Source organism: Bos mutus, chromosome 1 (genome assembly GCF_027580195.1).
Source record: "Bos mutus isolate GX-2022 chromosome 1, NWIPB_WYAK_1.1, whole genome shotgun sequence".
Classification (NCBI taxonomy): Eukaryota; Metazoa; Chordata; class Mammalia; order Artiodactyla; family Bovidae; genus Bos; species Bos mutus.
This window is the reverse complement of record NC_091617.1, coordinates 108,924,097-108,946,355: the sequence shown is the minus strand read 5'-3', so window position 1 is coordinate 108,946,355 and position 22,259 is coordinate 108,924,097. Positions and strand designations below refer to the sequence as shown.

General features: G+C 41.2%; 1 protein-coding gene across 6 annotated transcripts in view; it reads right to left on the bottom strand.

Annotated features, from left to right (window-relative positions):
- VEPH1 (ventricular zone expressed PH domain containing 1) overlaps nt 1–20,657 on the bottom strand; it is a 288,546-nt gene extending 267,889 nt beyond the window's left edge. For 3 of the 6 annotated variants that reach the window (XM_070374213.1, XM_070374197.1, XM_070374221.1), the window contains exons 1-2: nt 20,336–20,490; nt 11,281–11,577 (exon numbers count right to left, since the gene is read on the bottom strand). In XM_070374213.1, the coding sequence (XP_070230314.1) occupies nt 11,281–11,469 (189 nt within the window). In that variant the 5' untranslated portion in view covers nt 11,470–11,577; nt 20,336–20,490. Of the gene's footprint in view, nt 1–11,280; nt 11,578–15,960; nt 16,113–20,335; nt 20,492–20,534 lie in introns of those variants that run through there. The other 3 variants (XM_070374201.1, XM_070374230.1, XM_005909323.2) reach the window with 3 other exon arrangements.
- Between the last annotated feature and the right edge of the window lie 1,602 nt (nt 20,658–22,259).

Here is a 22,259-nt window from a genome sequence, read left to right as displayed (position 1 = left end):
ATCACAGCAGGATCCTCTATGATCCACCTCCCAGAATATTGGAAATAAAAGCAAAAATAAACAAATGGGACCTAATTAAACTTAAAAGCTTCTGCACAACAAAGGAAACTATAAGCAAGGTGAAAAGACAGCCTTCAGAATGGGAGAAAATAATAGCAAATGAAGCAACTGACAAACAACTAATCTCAAAATTATACAAGCAACACCTACAGCTCAATTCCAGAAAAATAAATGACCCAATCAAAAAATGGGCCAAAGAACTAAATAGACATTTCTCCAAAGAAGACATACAGATGGCTAACAAACACATAAAAAGATGCTCAACATCACTCATTATCAGAGAAATGCAAATCAAAACCACTATGAGGTACCACTTCACGCCAGTCAGAGTGGCTGCAATCCCAAAGTCTACAAGCAATAAATGCTAGAGAGGGTGTGGAGAAAAAGGAACCCTCTTACACTGTTGGTGGGAATGCAAACTAGTACAGCCACTATGGAGAACAGTGTGGAGATTCCTTAAAAAACTGGAAATAGAACTGCCTTATGATCCAGCAATCCCTCTGCTGGGCATACACACTGAGGAAACCAGAAGGGAAAGAGACACATGTACCCCAATGTTCATTGCAGCACTGTTTATAATAGCCAGGACATGGAAGTAACCTAGATGTCCATCAGCAGATGAATGGATAAGAAAGCAGTGGTACATATACACAATGGAGTATTACTTAGCCATTAAAAAGAATACATTTGAATCAGTTCTAATGAGGTGGATGAAACTGGAGCCTATTATACAGAGTGAAGTAAGCCAGAAAGAAAAACACCAATACAGTATACTAACGCATATATATGGAATTTAGAAAGATGGTAACAATAACCCTGTATACGAGACAGCAAAAGAGACACTGATGTATAGAACAGTCTTTTGGACTCTGTGGGAGAGGGAGAGGGTGGGATGATTTGGGAGAATGGCATTGAAACATGTATAATATCATATATGAAACGAGTCGCCAGTCCAGGTTTGATGCACTATACTGGATGCCTGGGGCTGGTGCACTGGGACGACCCAGAGGGATGGTATGGGGAGGGAGGAGGGAGGAGGGTTCTAGATGGGGAACACGTGTATACTGTGGTGGATTCATGTTGATATATGGCAAAACCAATACAATATTGTAAAGTTAAAAAATAAAATAAAATACATTTTAAAAAATTTAAAAAAAGAAAAATAATGAATATATGATGGGCATCAACTTTCTATAGCAGTTAAATGCAACTTAATACATTTAAAAGATGGATGAAACAATTTATTTTAAAACATCTGTACTCACAGTATGCTGGGAATTACAACATTCAGAAGTCAGTCATTAAACTTGTGATGAAAACATTCTAATTTCAATTAAAAATATGCAACAGTGTAAATAGTTACTCAAAATTATTTTAGAAAATATGAGCAAAAAAAAAAAAAAAGAGAGTTGAGGGAGTTTATTGGACATAATATTACTATACAGTGTCATTTATGCTATAGTCTTCTCAAAAATAGTTGGAAAATATAATTATTAAAAGGGTACCATTTATAACTTCAGCTAAAAATATAAAATGTTTATAAATTTTTAAAAAGATATATAAGACTCAAGATCCTTGAGTAAAAAATCATAAAACGTTATTAAAAGATATTGTAGAAGATCTAAATAAATGGACAGATACAGAATATCTACAGATAAAAAAGATAGTACCATAAAGTTGTTAATTTACTTCAAATTAACCTATAGATATAATAAAATTCCAATCAAGATACTGATAGAATTATTCACGAAACTTGAGAAGCTTATGCAAAATTATTAAAGAACAGAAATGAATCAAAGAAGTTTTAGAGAAAGAGTTTGAGGGTACTTGTCCTATTGGATATCAAGAGGTTACAGTAAAAGGCAAGCTATACTTGAGTAAGAGGTGTGCGACATGCACAAAGTGACAAAGATTAATAGAAAGATATACAGAAAACCCCCCTTTAAATTAATAAGAACAGATTCTTCTTAAACCTCAAGAGAAAAATGAAAGGAAAAAAAAAGCCCAAACCTTAAGGAAGTACTTTACTGAAAAGGAAATTTAAATGCAAATAACAAATAAATATATGAAAAAGTGGTCAGACTCATCAATAATGAAAGTACTGCAGGTTTAAATATCAATCAGACCCTGCTTCACTTAAACGGACAGAAATTTTTTAAATCTGGTAAAAGCAAGTATTGACCAGGAAATAAAGCCACTGAGACTCTTAACTGACTGGTCAGAGTGTAAATTGGTGAAACCATATTGGAGAGCAATTTGGTGGTTTATCAGAAAATTGAAAGTATATGAAACCCTAAATTTAGTTGTTTCACTACTGATTGTGTACAATAGTTATTAAGCACAGCTGCCAAAATTGTTAATTATAAGAATGTTCACTGTGACACTGTTAGAATAGTGAATATCCATCAAAAGAAGCCTGGGTAAGTAAACTGTGGCATGGTCATGTGATGGAACACTCTATTGCACTGAAAACAAATGAATTGGGACTATACATACTGACATAGATAAACCCCAAGGACATAATATTGAGCCTTATTACATCATTTATATAAAGTTTAAAACCATGAACTACAATCCTATAAGTCATTTTTGATCCATGCATATGTAGCAAAGAAATAAAAACACATATGGATAAATACCACAACAGGATATTTGTTACCTTAAGAGAGGAAAGGGAGGAGTATTGAAGGGGAAGAGAGAAACATGCAGGTGACAACACTTTTGTTTAATTTCTTAAACTGGGTGATTTTTGTGTACTTAACATTTTTTATTGTTAAAAAAAATGGAAGCGAACTGGAAGGTGGGTAGATCGACTAGGTATGACTAAGCATCAAAGGAAAGGTGGTGTTGAGAGTGTGAGAAGAGGCTAAGTGGACAGGGAGACAGTCTGACCTGAGGAATCTGGAAGGAGAGCCTAGTAGTAGAAGAAATGAATTATTAGATAAGGGTATTTCAGAAGCGGCAGCTGTGCAGGTGCAGGAGGGCCGAAAGGAGCTACTCCACATTCAAGGTCAGGTGGAGCGACCTCATCCAAGGTAAGGAGCAGCGGCTGCACTTTGCTGTAGCAGCCATAAAGAGATACCCCACGTCAAAGGTAAGAGAAACCCAAGTAAGATGGTAGGTGTTGCGAGAGGGCATCGGAGGGCAGACACACTGAAACTATAATCACAGGAAACTAGCCACTCTGATCACATGGACCACAGCCTTGTCTAACTCAGTGAAACTAAGCCATGCTGTGTGGGGCCACCCAAGACAGGCGGGTCATGGTGGAGAGGTCTGACAAAATATGGTCCACTGGAGAAGGGAATGGCAAACCACTTCAGTATTCTTGCCTTGAGAACCCTATGAACAGTATGAAAAGGGAAAATGATAGGATACTGAAAGAGGAACTCCCCAGGTCGGTAGGTACCCAATATGCTACAGGAGATCAGTGGAGAAAATAACTCCAGAAAGAATGAAGGGATGGAACCAAAGCAAAAACAATACCCAGCTGTGGATGTGACTGGTGATAGAAGCAAGGTCTGATGCTGTAAAGAGAAATATTGCTGAGGAACCTGGAATGTCAGGTCCATGAATCAAGGCAAATTGGAAGTGGTCAAACAGGAGACGGCAAGAGTGAACATCAACATTCTAGGAATCAGTGAACTAAAATGGACTGGAATGGGTGAATTTAACTCAGATGACCATTATATCTACTACTGTGGGCAGGAATCCCTTAGAAGAAATGGAGTAGCCATCATGGTCAACAAAAGAGTCTGAAATGCTGTACTTGGATGCAATGTCAAAAATGACAGAATGATCTCTGTTTCCAAGGCAAACCATTCAATATCACCGTGATCCAAGCTTATGCCCCAACCAGTAACACTGAAGAAGCCAATGTTGAATGGTTCTATGAAGACCTACAAGACCTTTTAGAACTAATACCCAAAAAAGATGTCCTTTTCATAATAGGGGACTGGAATGCAAAGGTAGGAAGTCAAGAAACACCTGGAGTAACAGGCAAATTTGGCCTTGGAATACAGAATGAAGCAGGGCAAAGGCTAATACAGTTTTGCCAAGAGAACACACTGGTCATAGCAAACACCCTCTTCCAACAACACGAGACAAGACTCTACACATGGACATCACCAGATGGTCAACACCGAAATCAGATTGATTATATTCTTTGCAGCCAAAGATGGAGAAGCTCTATACAGTCAGCAAAAACAAGACCGGGAGCTGACTGTGGCTCAGATCATGCACTCCTTATTGCCAAATTCAGACTTAAATTGAAAAAAGTAGGGAAAACCACTAGACCATTCAGGTATGATCTAAATCAAATCCCTTATGATTATACAGTGGAAGTGAGAAATAGATTTAAGGGACTAGATCTGATAGACAGAGTTGCTGATGAACTATGGACGGAGGTTCATGACATTGTACAGGATACAGGGATCAAGACCATCCCCATGGAAAAGAAATGCAAAAAAGCAAAATGGCTGTCTGGGGAGGCCTTACAAATAGCTGTGAAAAGAAGAGAAGTGAAAAGCAAAGGAGAAAAGGAAATATATTCCCATTTGAATGCAGAGTTCCAAAGAATAGCAAGGAGACATAAGAAAGCCTTCCTCAGCGATCAATGCAAAGAAATAGAGGAAAACAACAGAATGGGAAAGACTAGAGATCTCTTCAAGAAAATTAGAGATACCAAGGGAACATTTCATGCAAAGATGGGCTCGATAAGGGACAGAAATCGTGTGGATCTAACAGAAGCAGAAGATATTAAGAAGAGGTGGCAAGAATACACAGAAGAACTGTACAAAAAAGATCTTCATGACCCAGATAATCATGATGGTGTGATTACTGACCTAGAGCCAGACATCTTGGAATGTGAAGTCAAGTGGGCCTTAGAAAGCATCACTACAAACAAAGCTAGAGGAGGTGATGGAATTCCAGTTGAGCTATTTCAAATCCTGAAAGATGATGCTGTGAAACTGCTGCACTCAATATGCCAGCACATTTGGAAAGCTCAGCAGTGGCCACAGGACTGGAAAAAGTCAGTTTTCATCCCAATCTCAAAGAAGGCAATGCCAAAGAATGCTCAAACTACTGCACAATTGCACTCATCTCACACGCTAGTAAAGTAATGCTCAAAATTCTCCAAGCCAGGCTTCAGCAATATGTGAACCGTGAACTTCCAGATGTTCAAGCTTGTTTTAGGAAATGCAGAGGAACCGGAGATCAAATTGCCAACATCCACTGGATCATGGAAAAAGCAAGAGAGTTCCAGAAAAACATCTATTTCTGCTTTGTTGACTATGCCAAAGCCTTTGGCTGTGTGGATCACAATAAACTGTGGAAAATTATGAAAGAGATGGGAATACCAGACCACCTGACCTGCTTTTGAGAAACCTATATGCAGGTCAGGAAGAAACAGTTAGAACTGGACCTGGAACAACAGACTGGTTCCAAATAGGAAAAGGAGTACGTCAAGGCTGTATATTGTCACCCTGCTTATTTAACTTCTATGCAGAGTACATCATGAGAAACACTGGACTGGAAGAAGCACAAGCTGGAATCAAGATTGCCGCGAGAAATGTCAATAACCTCAGATATGCAGATGACACCACCCCTATGGCAGAAAGTGATGAGGAACTAAAAAGCCTCTTGATGAAAGTGAAAGAGGAGAGTGAAAAAATTGGCTTAAAGCTCAACATTCAGAAAACTAAGATCATGGCATCTGGTCCCATCACTTCATGGGAAATAGATGGGGAATCAGTGGAAACAGTGTCAGACTTTATTTTTGGGGGCTCCAAAATCACTGCAGATGGTGACTGCAGCCATGAAATTAAAAGACGCTTACTCCTTGGAAGGAAAGTTATGACCAACCTAGACAGCATATTGAAAAGCAGAGACATTACTTTGCCAACAAAGGTCTGCCTAGTCAAGGCTATGGTTTTTCCAGTGGTCATGTATGGATGTGAGAGTTGGACTGTGAAGAAAGCTGAGCACCGAAGAATTGATGCTTTTGAACTGTGGTGTTGGAGAAGACTCTTGAGAGTCCCTTGGACTGCAAGGAGATCCAACCAGTCCATTCTAAAGGATACCAGTCCTGGGTGTTCATTGGAAGGACTGATGCTAAAGCTGAAACTCCAATACTTTGGCCACCTCATGCGAAGAGTTGACTGACTGGAAAAGACTATGATGCTGGGAGGGATTGGGGGCAGGAGGAGAAGGGGACGACAGAGGATGAGATGGCTGGATGGCATCACCGTTCGATGCACATCAGTTTGGGTGAACTCCGGGAGTTGGTGATGGCCAGGGAGGCCTCTCATGCTGCAATTCATGGGGTCGCAAAGAGTCGGACACGACTGAGCAACTGAACTGAACTGATTCCAGAAAGGACTTGAAATGAAAAGATAAAACTTAAAGGCATATTTGGGAACTTAGAATTCTGAATAAGTCATTTTCTCAAAGCAAGCCTAAAGATAAAATATTTTCCAGCTCTGTTTTGGAGTAACTGATGCATGGACTGCAGATCAGAATCTAGTGATTTTGATTCTTTTGTGAGTGACTTTGGGGGAAGGACTAAAGGCTTGCTTGCTAAATGTCTAGATTATACAAAGCTGGGGATGGTAACTAATGTACTGGACAGAATCATGTTTGTTTGTTTTTTTTCTTTAATTTGGCCACATTACTCACCATGTTGGATCCTAGTTCCCTGAGTAGGGATCAAACCTGGACCCTTGACAGTGAAAGTAGAGTCCTAACCACTGGACAACCAGGAAATTCCCAGAATCATAGTTTTTTCAAAGGTATAGCTATTCTAAAATGAGATAAGAATATTATTTCAATGGTTTAAAATGTGACATAATATACTTAACATTTTTTCAAGTTATCTAATTTCAAGTCTTGATTCAACCTGAGGTTCTTGGCATATCACAGGATAAATGTGGCCAACTGCACCATGTTACTATTGAAAAGAAGCTTTAGAAACAAAATATCTGACTAGTATGAGCAACTATTTCAAACAATTGGTTCAAGTAGTAGGCAATGATAAATTACAATAATAAATATAAAAGATTCCAGGAGAGGGTACTCAGAACGCTGAGAATGTGGACAATCTTTGGGAGCTACAATGAGGCAGTCTCCAAGAATCTGGAAGAGGTTGCCCTGTGAGGATTAGACAAACAACCCTGAAGGCTAACCCAAGGCACAACCTGTACATGGGTGACTTTACAGTTGAGTTACATACAATCTCAGGGAGGTAGGGCTAAAATATGGGTTAAAATACAGGAGGAAAAAGCCTAGTCAGTAACAGAGACAGACTGAGTAAACAGACTTAGCGAGAACAGCATGGAACACACAAGAATTCTGATGGACGTGAGTTATACTTTTCATTATAAATCACTATGTCAGCATTCTATTTTATATTTCTGACAGCATGATTTAAATAGCATTTCTCATGTACTGACAAAATTGTGTTTTCAGACCAGAGACTGGTGTAACTTTTCTCTGCTACAGAGCCTTCCTTTGTCAGGGGAAAATATAAGGACAGTAAGGATAGTCAACTGGGAAGATAGAAGCCAGAGGTGAGACTTGATACCTACCTGCATATGTTTAAAGTTCTTCTTGTAGCAACAGAAGTTTAATTCTCTTGATTGTTAAGGGCAGACACCAGACTAAAGGATAATGGACAGAAAATATTTATAAAGAGAGAGATTTTATTAGACTAAAAGGAAGAACACACTAACAATTTCACCTTCCAACAGTAGAACAAGCTATATCGTTGTTAGGATTCTTTGATGATAAACAGCAGAAAAAATCTGGATAACTGAAGCAAAATAAATAAAATAGTTAAAATATAAGAGGTGGCTGACAGATCTCAAGGGGAATTTGTAGTACTTAGCCTTAGAAAGGCAATGACTGAGGCAGCTATAGTCACAGAAGGGTAGAAAGTGAGGACTGTCTCTTTGGAATACCATCATCATAATAACTCACCCTTTGCTAATTTCTTTCCTAGAATCACTGGGAAAGAAAATCTGATTGGCATATCTTGGGTCAGGTGTTCCTCACTCCTGCTTTCCCCATTCCCTGGCAAAGGGCAAGGTAGAGAACCTTGATTCAAGACCCCATCAAGGAAGGGTTCATGCAATGGAAAGGGACAATTTACTGAAGGAAAATGGAGGAGCAGGAAAAAAAAGTCAGAAACATAGCATGTTCTCATCATTGCATAGAAGGAGAGGCCACCTGGTTGTCAAGAATCCTAAAGAAGGGATTTCTGTGCTGGAAGGAAGTTGGAAAAGACAGTTTAGAAGGTCCCTTTCAGTTTTATGTTTATAAAGAGGAACTGATGCGAAGAACTGATTCATTTGAAAAGACCCTATTGCTGGGAAAGAATGAAGGTGGGAGAAGAAGGGGACAACAGAGGATGAGATGGTTGGATGGCATCACTGATTCAATGGACATGAGTTTGAGCAAACTCTGGGAGTTGATGATGGACAGAGAGGCCTGGCGTGCTGCAGTCCATGCAGTCACCAAAGAGTTGGACACAACTGAGCGACTGAACTGAACTGAGAGGTGGAACTGATTACTGAGATGCAAGGTCATTAGTAAAGGTCTAAGAAGGAATATTTAGTGGGTCTTGGTTATAAGGGAAGGATGGGATGCAGCTACAAGAAGAAACCACAGAGTAGGTACTGTGGTTCAAGGCTCTAATTGCTGGTATTAGTCACTGAATATCACAGTCACTGAGACATCATGGAAAGGGCATGAACAATGGAAAGACATGTAACAAAATCTGGCTTGGGAAATTTAAGCTGGTAATTGTTAGTAGATTGAACTAGAGAAAGGCAAGGCCAAAGGCAGGGAAAGGAGAGAGTGAGAGAAAGAAGTTAAGAATGACTCCATGTTTCAAACCTGGAGATCTAGTAAAAAGGTAGTATAAATGGAAGAAAGGTGATAACTTCTAATGTAGATATATTGAATTTGATGTGATGGATATCAATTAGTATGAGCTTGAAGTTTAGCAAGAGATCTGAAGGCTGAAACATAGATCTGGGATTCCCCCATATAGAGATCGCACTTGAGGATGTATGAATAGATGACTTTCTATAAGAACGGACTATAACGCAAAAGCGTAATTAAGTCTTTTTGGAAAGAAGCAATCACTAAGAACTAGACACACTAGAAATTGTTTCAGGAACAATGGAACTTGAACTGGCTTTTAAAGGAAGGGAGGAGGGAAGGAATGCTAACAGTGACATATTTATAAGTAGAATCGATGAGCAACTTAAAAACTGGATTGATCAACATGATCCCTGCATTTAAAAACTGGATTGATCTGCATGATCAAAACTCTCTTTAAAAAATTGATTCTTTTCTTCCTGCCACTTATCTACTCTTTGCCACAATTGTGTGTGTGTCTGTGTGTGCTCAGTTTGTGTCTGACTCTGCAACTACATGTCCATGGGATTTTTCAGGCAATAATACTGGACTGGGTTGCCATTTCCTACTCTAGGAGATCCAATTCAGGATCAAACCTGTGTCTTCTGCATTGGCAGGTGGATTCTTTACCAACAGTGCCACCTGGTACAGACAGAGAATGGAAGAAACAGGATGTGACAGAAGTTAGTAAATGAGGATCGCAGGAGAACTGCTAGCTCTCCAGACCTACTAGTCTGGTTGGGATGCTGAGTGGAGGGCTTAAAGGATGAACAATGCTCTTGAAGACAAAGGAGGTACCAGCCTTAATGGTTAAAAATGGGGGCACATAATAGAACTCACCAGTCCTAAAATTCTGAATTTGTCATCTGTGAGACAAAGCAACTCATGAAGAAACAAAAGAAATCGCTGACACTAGTGACCTCTAGTGGAAATAGGCTTCAGGGAAATACAGATACAGATAGGTATGTGTATACACATGCATATACATATTTTCTATTAGATGAAATCAGTAGTATATTCAGCCAATTTATTTCCAGAGGAATGTGACGGAAGGGGTTGCTGAAAATAGCATGCACATCCTACTCAGAAAGTGGAAATGTACCAGAGAAATGCTTTGTTATTTTTTTTGAGTCAGACTAAGTTGATTAATTTTCTGGACACAAAATTGCTGTCAAAGATGTTACCTGAGAAAAGAAGACTGTTTAGGCAATGACTTCACTGGTCCCTGGGGGGACTTGGCATGTTAATGGCAGCCAAAAAGAGAACACGCTGACAGATTTGAGGAGGAAGCTGCACTGGTTGCTGTTATGCCTTTTTAAACATCTTTTCATTATGACATGGAAGAAAGCTGTTATCTCTGAAATATGTACATATTTGCTATTCAGTATTTTATGGCTCAAGTCCAGTCTCTTTCCTTTGCCTGGCACATGTTTGTGCCAAGTGTTGGGAAAAGCTGTTAAGCTGAGAGGATGGGAGGGGACACTAGGTGGTCTTGGCCTTTGAAATGGGACCAATCTCTAAACACAACCAAGAAGGTCAACATCAAGCCACCTTGGGCATTCTGCGTCCAGTCTCTTTGAAACATGCTTTCAAGATACATAATCCTGACATTGAGGAGAAGTGAAAGAATGGGCGGGTTGATGGAGATTTTAAATTTGTCTGATCACAACTGGGGTCTAATAATGGGTGAGTTGAATTAAATGGGGGGAGTATAGAAAAAAGAGCAAGGAGAAGGTTTAAAAAAATGGAGGTTATATGAAAGTAAACAGAATCAGCATTATTAAGCCCTGGGCAACTGTCACTTCTGGCAGTAGAGTGATGGTTATCCTTGTCTCCTGTTGCCTACATGGCAGGAGGTGTCATCTTGCCTTCTTTCATTATTCAGCTCCCACCCAACACCCTGCATTGTTTACTGATGCTCTTGTGCAGCTTTGTGGGTCTGCTTTTCCTCAGATTTGCTCCCTCTCATCTCTGGGTCATCTCAAGGATACAGAAACAACCTTTAGACAATCCTTTTTTTTCTTCCTTTGAAAATTCCACTCTGGCCTGCAATTTCCAGAGTTCTGGTCTCCATGGATGGACAAAAGGTAGTCTGACTGCCCCCTCCCCCTCAAGTCAAAGACTTCCCTGGTGTTATTTCTTAGATGCCAACTAAACCACAGGGCAGAGTTAAGAGAGACCAACCTGAGTGGTCCTTCCTCTTTCCTCTGCAAAGATCTTTTCCCCCAGAATATATACAATCATTTAGCTCCAGAATAGATTGTTTCAGGGATCTAGTCTATAAGCTAGTTGACTTACTGAAGATGAGCTAATGATTTTGATTTGCTCCAAAGCTTCTGTCAGGCTGTCTTCAATCTCAGAGTCCTCTAAGGAGAAGAGGTCTCCGGCTCGCGAAAGGTCTTTTTGTCCCAAGACCAGTCTGAAGAGTTGATGCATGCTGAGAGGTTTGATGATCAGTGGACTGCCTGCAGGCCCAGGGCCATGCATCTCAGTCAGCAGAGGTTAGTGAGACCAAAACATGTGGCAGGCCATAGATTTCATATACCTTGAAAGGTCATTCTTCTCCAGACTTTGAGGGGGTTTTTTTGACACTCTCTGCAAGAGAAACAAATGACACAAAACAGCCATTAGCTGAATGTCATGAGCTCAGAATGTGAACTTGGTGCCCAGAAGAGAGAGAGGAAAAGAAAAAAACATTTGGAAATGTGCATGGAACAACAGATTTTGGCTTGATGACCTTCAAAAGAACTCTTTTCTTATTTTGTCTCAAAAAGCCATGTCAAAGATGATTCTATTTTTCCAGAATTTAATTTGATCCTTTAAGAGCAGCTTTTTAAGAACCTACTTTTCTCCTTTCTATATCCTTTTCCTTCTCTTCCTGCCACAAGGAAACAAGTGGACCAGCAACAAATATGCCCAATACTTGCCAGATTTCCTCAAATAGATTCTGATGGAAACCAAACAGAAAAGGGCAATGAAAGGAAAAGAGAACACAGGAAACACCTTTTAGACCCAATACCTGTTTCCTGGATGTGGAAACTGATGCCTAACTTAACTTTATTGGCTGGGCTTCAGTGCTATATTGATAACAGAAACTTCCTGAACCTCAACCCAGAAGGTGATCTCAATCCTCAGTTCTTATGTACTCTCTAAACGAATGGCAGTGAAATAAAGAATTCTGCCTGGGAGTGTGACACGAGATAAATCTCTACAGAACATGAGCATGAACTTGAACACAGAGCTTGAAGGTGAGAATATTGCAATGAAGGCTGAAAAGGAAGGGTCTGGGGATCTGGCAACCCTCCCTCTGTCCCCACAGTTGAAATAATAAAGTCCCACTGTAGTCTCTACTCAGTTAACAGCCCACAGAGATTAAGGTAATGGTACCAAATAAATAACTGATTATTCTCATCAGCTTCCTTCTGGGCTTCATAAAACCACAGATCATTTGCACTAGCGGAGACCTGAGCAATCATTTCAGAGCCAGGGAAGTTTAAGACTTCTTCAAGACCCCTGGTAGCTGTGGCAGTACTGTTCTGATCTCAGGTCAGTGGGCTCTCCTGCACTTTACATGAGAATGGAGCCACCTCATACATACAGGTAACTTAAAAATGCCACCACGTGTTCAGAGAGTGAGAGCTGAGAGTGATTTATGTAACATAAGCAGCAGGCAGTTCTGCCCAGCATTTCAGGCTGAATGTGGTCCCCAGAACAAGCGTGAAAAGGAGTGTCTGCTGCTCCCTTGGGTGTCTCAGACCTTCCCCTGAGCTATCACTGAGACAGCATTTCTTGGTGCTGAATGCAGTTTTCAAGTTTAAAGATACATACCTTCCATATCTCTAAATGCAAGCCAAATCCTTCATCGGGCACTTAACAAAGAAACTATCAGCAGTATTCCAAATGGTGCAACTCATAGGCCACTGAAGAGATTTCAAGGATAGTATTGTGTACATGCAAATTTTGCACTATCTACCAGCTTCAGAAAAATTTAGGAAGTATTGTTGTTGTTTAGCTGCTAAGTTGTGTCTGACTCTTTTGCAACCCCATGGACTGTAACCCACCAGGCTTCGCTGTCCAAGGGATTTCCCAGGCAAGAATACTGGAATGGGTTGCTCTTCCCTTCTCCATAGAAAGTATAGAGTGTCACTTTTCTAAAATGAGGCCCAATATTTAGATATATTTGTCTATATGCCAGGCCCTCGATACTTTGTAAACACTAATTCATTTAATCCTCATAACAATGCTATGAGGATATGTCATTCCTATTTTATAGATGAGGTATGTATGCATGTATATAAAAGTCGCTCAGTCGTGTCTGACTCTTTGTGACCCCATGGACTATACAGTCCATGGAATTCTCCAGACCAGAATACTGGAGTGGGTAGCCTTTCCCTTCTCTAAGGAATCTTCCCAACCCAGGGATCAAACCCAGGTCTCCAGCATTGTAGGCAGATTCTTTACCAGCTGAGCCACAAGGGAAGCCCATAGATGAGGAACTCAAGGCATTAAATAACTTGTCCAAGATACAGAGCTAGGAGACTGGAGAGTTGGGATTTGGACCCAGACTCCAGAGCTAGGCTTCCAGTTTATAACCACCCTGGACTGATGATGACACGTAAGGCTCCATGTGAGGCAACTCTTAGGAATAGAGAGCATTGTTAACATTTAAGGATAAAGATATGGGTAGAGTCATAAAGCAAGAAAATGAATTCCTCTTCCCTCCTACACTGACCCTGCATCCTTGTCCATATATACCCTGGGATTTAGGGCAATCAAAGAGCAGAAATGTAACAAGGAAGAGGGGCTTCGAGGATGAGAAAAGAACAAGAGCAGTGGGAAGATTTCAGGGGCTGGGGTGAGCAGAGAATGAGGCTCCTACAAAGTATTTTGTGCTGGGCTGTGCTAAGTCGCTTTGGTCATGTCTCATTCTTTGCGACTGTATGGACCGTAGCCCACCACGCTCTTCTGTTCACAGGATTCTCCAGGCAAGGGTACTGGAGCGGGTTGCGATGCTCTCCTCCAGGGGTTCTTCCTGACCCAGGGATCAAACCAGTGTCTCTCACATCACCTACGTTGGTGGGTGGGTTCTTTACCTCTAACACCACCTGGGAAGCCCACAAAGTCCTTTGCACCCTGGTAAATGTGAAAGGGTGAATTGCAGTAGCTACAAGAAAAATTAAGGTGATGTTTTCCTGGATTTGCCCCTGCTCTCCCTATCCCCCAGCCTCAGACATGTGCAATGACAGTGTCTCCATGAAATAATATTCAGGAAAGTAAGACACTGGATGGAAATTACTTCATCTTGACCAGTCAGCTCGTTGGTCAATATCAGGCACTTCCAGCAGCAGATTCAGCTGCCCCAGACATAGCAGAGCTGAAGCTCTGAGAAGAAGCAGAAATACATGCTGGAGAACCACAGGGTTCATCTGGGTTCCTTCTTTTTTTTTCACACCTGCAGTGACACCTGGTGTGGAGCCCCACACTCATGCTTCCAATTGTGTGTCTGCCATGTCCAACATCATTGTTCAACACACAGCTGTACATGAAGACATTCACACATCCAGGGGTGAGGGAGTGAGAGAGGAGACTTGTACCAAACATTCTACATTATAAGGATGACCGAGAAAAAAGTCCCCTAAGACTACAAAGGAAGTTTGGGGAAGTATGAGGGAGAGCGATATCTCCTAGGGGAAAATAATAAGGAAATGGCTATGTGCAGGAAATGGTGTTTAGCCAAAACTTTTAGGAGAGGTTTCCTTCAATGCATGTGTGCCCAGTGCATACTGGGTCACCTACTTGTGTGGGACCCAGACTGAAGTTCTAGCTCAGCTACTCAGTAGTTGTTGGGCCTTTGCTTCATGCTCTACCTTTCCCAGGCCTCAGTTTTCTCATCTGCAAAATGGGTCCAAGGCACACGGAATCTATCTTATCTTTTTTAAGATCAAAACAGACAACACACAAAAAAGCACTTTGTAAAAGAATGACACCACCAGCTGGTGTTCAGCGGGTGTTTACCATGAGTCAGGCACTACTCTAAGAGCTTCCCAAAAAATGAGTCACTGAATTCTCAGGACAATTTCATGTGACGAGAAACTGATGTTAAGAGATGAAAACAAGCAGTCCAGGGGGATCTGCTGAGTAAGTTGCAGAGCCAGGATTGAAAGCAGTTGATCTCCCAGGACAAAGCCCTCTCAGGACTGAGTACAGGTGCATACATGACTGTATATGATAATTACTGAGCTGCCTCCCTTCCCATCCATCCTCATCTAAAGAGTGGCCTGCATCCAGTCTGCCCTTTTCTGGACAAGAATCAACAAGGCATGTTATTTATCTTTCAGCAGCTCTGGTCAATGTTTTGTTCAGGTGTGTAGCTTTTCTAACTGCTCTCTTTGCAACACTCCAGAGGGTTAGAGCCAAATCAAAATTTACCTCATCTTCTGGGAAACTTCCTACTCTTATGAATGTCATAGTCCTGTGACCTCTCTGTATGTGGATGTATGCACCTGCCATACACACACAGAAGCATCTGTATATACACACACTAGGACACTTCCTCTGTACCAAGTTCTTTGCTGGACACTTTCTTCTCAGATCTCCCATCAACCTTGCAGGTAGATACTATTACCAAAGAGGAAACAGGACTGGTGAGGTTAAATATCATGCCCCAGGTGACAGAGCCAAGATTCACATCCAAGTAGGTCAGGCTCCAAATCTGGTACTTTCTGTATTACAAAAACTGGCTTACAAAATTCCTTTTTATCCCCGGCTTTGGCTCTCCTAAATTCTTTCCCTAATCTTTAATAAGAGACCCTAATCTGAAACCCGAGTTCTCATTATTCGGTCTACATTTCTTAAGCGGGTGTTGGCTGACAAATGGGGTTTCTGTATGGAGAAATAGAACCCCGCAAAGAGAAATGTTTCTGCACCATGGGGGACACATTTCCGGGGATCCCAGCTGTCCCCCGCAACGCGCTTTACCTGCGTGCTACTCCTCAAAGGGGCCCTTGCGGGTACTCAGCGATCTATTTTGAGGCTGGGTGGGCATCAGAGTCCGAGGGCACCGCAAGTGGAATCCACTCAGCTCAGTGAACCTGAAGTTGTTCATTGTGGCGCCGGGCGGAAGAATTCTAGGAATGCAGCCCGATATGCCACCGGCAGCTCCGGAGTGGTCAGGTGACAGGCTGCGCCTCACCCAGTGGAGAGTTACCTCTGAGTCAAAGGCTCTGTTTCCTGGGGTGAAACAGCCCGCTCCGGTAAAGCCGAGTTGTTTTTAACAGCGAAAACAAAACTGCCTCTGTTCATGGAAATCTATACTTTGCCTGAGAAGAATGGAGGGAAAGAAAAGCTATGCAGAGAACATGGCTTCAGTAAGAACTCAAACAGGTGAATGGTGTGCCCACTGGGGGCCCTTTCTCAACCTCCGGAAGTGGGTAGAATTGGCAGTTTAATTAACACTTCCCTGCCCCTTGAGATGTCCCACACAGAGTTTGAAAAGCTGAGTGTTTGTCCAGGATGAGCCACAGCTCTTAAAGAAGTCATCTCTTGTTCTGGCTCTAGATTAACTTTGTTGAAACTTTCAGAATGCAGGAAGTTGCTAATAAACAGAACAGACTTACTCAACAAAGATGTATACTATACCCTCACTCCCTTTTCTCCCATTTTATTTGCTGGAAGGTTCTTGGACCAGACATATAAGACTGGTATTAATACTTTAAACACTACGGCAATACTCCAGTTCAGTTCAGTTCAGTCACTCAGTAGTGTCAGACTCTGCGACCCCATGGACTGCAGCACACCAGGCTTCCCTGTCCATTACCGACTCCTGCAGCTTGCTGAAACTCATGTCCATCCAGTCATTGATCCCATCCAAACATCTCATCCTCTGTCGTTCCCTTCTCCTGCTTTCTATCTTTCCCAGCATCCGGGTCTTTTCCAATGAGTCAGTTCTTCCAATCAGGTGGCCAAATTATTGGAGCTTCAGCTTCAGCATCAGTCCTTCCAACAAATATTCAGGATTGATTTCCTTTAGGATTGACTGGTTTGATCTTGCAGTCCAAGGGACTCTCAAGAGTCTTCTCCAACAATACAATTCAAAAGCACCAATTCTTTGGTGCTTTATTTATAGTCCAACTCTCAGAACATGCTTATCCTGTTTCATCTATTGATACTCCAGAAGAGAAAAAGGTACTGAAACCCTTTCCTACTGTTTCAAAACTTAATGATTCATTTAAAAAACATATGTTTCAAGCTATATTATTCTCTCCCCCTAGCTTCCTATAGTAGGTCTGTTCATCCCATCAAGTCATCTATCTGTTGGCAAAGTACACAAAAAGTTGTGACCTGCATGACCACCAAGATGTGGACACTGTGGGTGTCTCCCCAGGAGAACTACCCACAAAGGTGTGCACTCAGGGTGGCCACACACCTGCCACCGAACCAGAGCCTATGCTTCAGGAGGATGGCCTCAAAAATCTTCCTAAACACTTGGTGATCAATCATATTTTTATACCATCCATACCTGGAGGACTGTCCCCTTGAAGAGTTTATAAAAATAGAGAACCCAAACATCCATGAATAGATGTATTTTCTCATTGATGGCTTTCTGGCTTATAGATACTGATGAAGTATCTCTATTCTATTCTCTTTTAATGGAATAGATTATATTTCTTTAATCTTCCCTCTTCTTTATCCTCTATTCATTATTCATGGTACTTATCACTAGTTTTTATTCAATTTTCTTTTAGTTTTAAATGAGCTTAGGGTACAGAGTTGGACACAGTGTGAGAATGCAGTAAGAAGAGCAGAGAGGAGTGTCGGGGGAACCTGGACACACCTGGGTTCAGCCATGCCATTACCTGCAGTATAAACCTGGTCACACTACTCAACCTCCCTGAGCCTCAGGTTCCTTATTTACACCTGAGGATGGTGATGTGGGTTGTTGAGAGTTTAAAGAGATTATATAAAGCATTTAACACAGACCTGGCATATAGCAACCATACAAATAGTGACAGCAATCATATCTTTAATAATATAATAATTCTTGTAGGTCATTCTCCTGTTAATGCATCCCCACGTCATACCTTTTGAATACTAACAATGGCTCTGCTGCTACCTAAGACTAAATTCACAGCATTAGAGATGCCTAGGTCTTTTCCATTTGTGTTTTATTTATATCCTAGTTATAGTCTCTCATAGTCTTAAATCGGGGTAGTTCATGCACTGTCTTACAAATGTCCTTGCTGATTTCTTCAGAAACAATTTCTCTCTGGAGAAACAGCCTTACTGTGACCCTACCCCCACCACGGCCAAACAGTGAGAGTGAATTTTTTCACAGGGTGTAAAGGGACTGAAATACAATGTATCTCAGACATTTTTTTGGCCAGGTAATCCAAATACCTGCACTTTCTACGTAAGCACAGTGCTCACTCCCATGTTTATTAGGGAGGAGGGAGTGTATTATTCCCTCCAGGGCACTATAGGGAAAAGTTCTTTATGACTTTTCAAGGTGACCTACACCGAATGGGCACTAATAAGACGTTGCTGGTTTACTCTATTATGCATGTGTGTGTGTGTGTGCATGCACACGTGTGCATGCAGGCACACTCAGTTGCTCAGTTGTGGACACTCTTTCTGAGTCCATGGAGTGGTATCCCAAGAGTTGGGCTATTAAGTGTTCTGGTTCAAGTGTGATTTCATTTAGCAGAATCTACTAATGACACACCCGAACCAGAAGACAATGGCCTGACTATTGGAATGCCACTTTGGGAGGATTTCAATAAACATAACTATCTCAGGAAGCCAGTTTATTCTGAAGAAATTAGCTTCTAGCTTCCAACTCCAGGTTAGGATGTTCTCCGGTTTTGTCACCTCAGAAAATTCTATAATAGCAATATTTATTTACATTATGCTTCGGGGATCAAAAAATTATCATTTTATTTACTTGTGTTTAAAATGCCCACTGACTAACTTAGACCCATTTGGGTTCTAGAAACTTTCAATAAAGTTCTCAGATTTGCCCTTGAAAGAAAGGATTAAAGATTCTTTTCAAGGAGCATCTTTTTCACACAGTGTGAAAGCGTTACAGGCGTTCCCATGGGAATGGGCCGCATACATTTCAGCCCTTCCCACAAGATGTCTATTGTTCCCTGGACTTCTCTGGGCTCCCAATGCTGCGACATGTTGCTATACTTCACTCCTACTGAAAGCCTCTGCGGCTGGGTTATTCTACATGATGCTAAAGGACTCAGCCCTTGGTGTTTTTGCTAGAACTCATACAGTCTAAGTGTGTAGCAGGCTTGTTATCATACGCATATACAAAAAATAGGTATGATGCCCTGTTTAGGCAAGAGCTCAAAAAAATTTACTTAATTTTGAACATGTATTGCAACTTATGAGAACACACATATTAATAGATAGGAAAGATTTCTCTTCATCAGGAGTGAGGGAAAGATCTAATGAACTTTCTAGACCAAGAATTTGTAATCTGTCATAATGGTTTCATGGGGTATCAATTTTCATTTATAAATTCTGACTTCGTAAGACATATGTGCTCTGGAATTGATACAAATCTCACCGAAAAATTTTAATTCCAATTTTCTGGGTTTGTTTTACAAGAAAACATACCCAGAGTTGCAAATTACAAGGAAAATTCAATGTTAAATGTATCTCTATTTACATTTAAATGTCATACATTAAACAACTGCATGACCAATTCAAATAATGCCCTAAGTATGTTTTTTTCTAGTTTTTAAATTGAAAACATACATAAATATCATGGAATTCAGCTGTTGAGTACTACAGCAATTTAAGTATGTATTTGAAAAAGAAAAAAGTGGCCAGATTTAGTTATGATTTGTAAGGTGCCTGAATTATCAAGGGAAAAAAATTACAGCAACAGCAAACAATAATGGTGAGTGTCCAAACTAGTGACTGTAATGATACTACCGACTTTTCTTTGCAAAGCATAGGCAGGATCAGTTTCTTTGCTGGTTGCAAAATGTTTCTTGAGGTAAATAAAAATATGAAATAGAAATAAGCCCAAACTCTGATGGAGTAAAACAAAATGCACCTTCTGTGAGTCTAGAAGCACAGTTTTCTGCTCTAGAGGCCTAGAGACACGTTTTAATAATCCACAGAGAGGTGGCTTTTTTTTCCCCATAATAACTAAAAAGTATGCATACATGGCTAGACACACAACTCCCAAATGCGCTTTATCTGCATAATCAGCCAGCCCCTGAAAGTTTCTCTGCCCTAATCCCGCAGCCCACCCTTTGCCTCACTGCAGCTTCTGACATTTACTTTAATTAGCTTTTGTTTTTGCTGAACAAAAGGACAGGAAAAAAGACAGCCATACCTCTTAGCACAGGAAATTCTGGCCATCATAGGAAATAGAGGGCAAAATGCTTGATCCCAAGAGCAATTCTCGGGGAACCCACAGCCATGCTCAGAAGCAGCCAGTCGCCCCTGCCCGGCTCTGTATGTCGGTAGCAGCGGCGCTTGCCTGCTCTGCTTGTCAAGCCCAAGGTACACTTGATTCCCTCCCCTGGACTCACCATGCTGAATTGAGCAAATGAGTAACTTCTCCTCCCTCTCTCAGACTTCTGCTTACTGCTAACAACTGGCACAAAGTTTCACTTATTTCTACAGTAGATTTACAGAAGCCTCTCTGAGCAGATTCGTAGTTTGAAAGAACTAGAAGATTTGCCCAACAACCAGTAATTTAGGTTCAGTTAATGAATAACTCACTTTAAGGAATCAAGGAAGTTTTAGGTCAATATCAGATGTGGGGCCTTTTATCAGGCAGGCATCAGTGAAAAGGTTTGGGGAGGGATGGAGGAAGGAATGTAGCAAAATAAGATAGTATTTAAGCCAAATATGATAAAAGAAAAATACCATAAGAGAAGGAAAATAACTAGCCTGAGTGAATACCATAAGAGAAGGAAAATAACTAGCCTGAGTGAACACACAATCTGGCTGTGCTATTAATATTGCTAGTGAAATCCTGAACAACTGAATGAAGGATCCAGCAGCACTAGGGGTTTTTCCAAGCCAGCACTGCAGAAATTAATTGATGGTACCCAGTGGATTGTCATATCTAGAGGCACTTCTCTCCCCTTGTGTGCATAACATGGGCTTTCCACCTTTATTGATCTGAGGTTTTGCCTACACACAAAGCAATAGAATATTTCTGAGTGTCTTCTAACTAGAGCTTTCAATTAAATGAAGTATGTGAGTGTGGTGGAGTAGTGCGGTGGGAAGAATGAGATGTAAGGTGTACAATTGGAAATATCAATATTTTCATGTCACTGGCAATCACAGTATCATGTAAATAAATTGCCAGCTCAGTTAAAAGTCATTCTCATAGGGTGAAGAGGACTTTCTCTTGTGTTGATTGCCCAACATCCACTTATCCTACTTCTGGTAAAAAATTGTATGCATATTTCCCCTGGAAATGATGTCCTTTGGATAGAGTTGGCTTACATAAATAGGTTGTATCTTAGCCAATCAGAAAAATTGCATTCCCCTGACCATAGTGATTAATTTAGCGGAGGTATGGATCCCTTCCAGCCCAGTGAGAGTCAGGATAAGGATGAATGTTTGGCTCTGGGGGACAGAGTCTTTACTGCTGTACTTGATGATGAGATACAAGGTCTGGTTGGTCCTGCCATCTTGTCACTGGGAAACTGAATCTTAGTGACTTTGTTCAAGCCACTTAAACCAGCTGCTTCTGATATTGGCAAGATCCATCCTTTACTGTAAGCCAATTCCTTTACAGTGCAAGTGATTTTAGGTTGGGTTTTCTGCCATTTGCCTCTGAAAAAGTTTTACCGGACAGAATCACCTGAAACCAGATTTGTGGATGACTCTTCTGGGCTCTCACAGGGCGTGTGTGTGAAGCCGCTTCAGTCGTGTCCGACTCTTTGAGACCCCATGGACTGTAGCCCGCCAGGCTGCTCTGTCCGTGGGATTCTCCAGGCAAGAATACTGGAGGGGGTTGCCCTGTCCTCCTCCAGAGGATCTTCCAGACACAGGGATCAAACCTGTATCTCTTATGTCTCCTTCACTGGCAGGCAGATTCTTCAACACTAGTACCTCCTAGGAAGCCCTCTCACAGGGCAGCTCCTTGCAAAGGAAGTGGTCTAGGAGACCCATCAGGAACCACCTCTAACAAACAACCCCTTTAATGACAACCACAGGACAACAGGCAGAGACGGGAAAGGCCTACAAGGAATGTAGTCATTCAGTGTACTTGAAACTGTGACATTCCACATTAATTC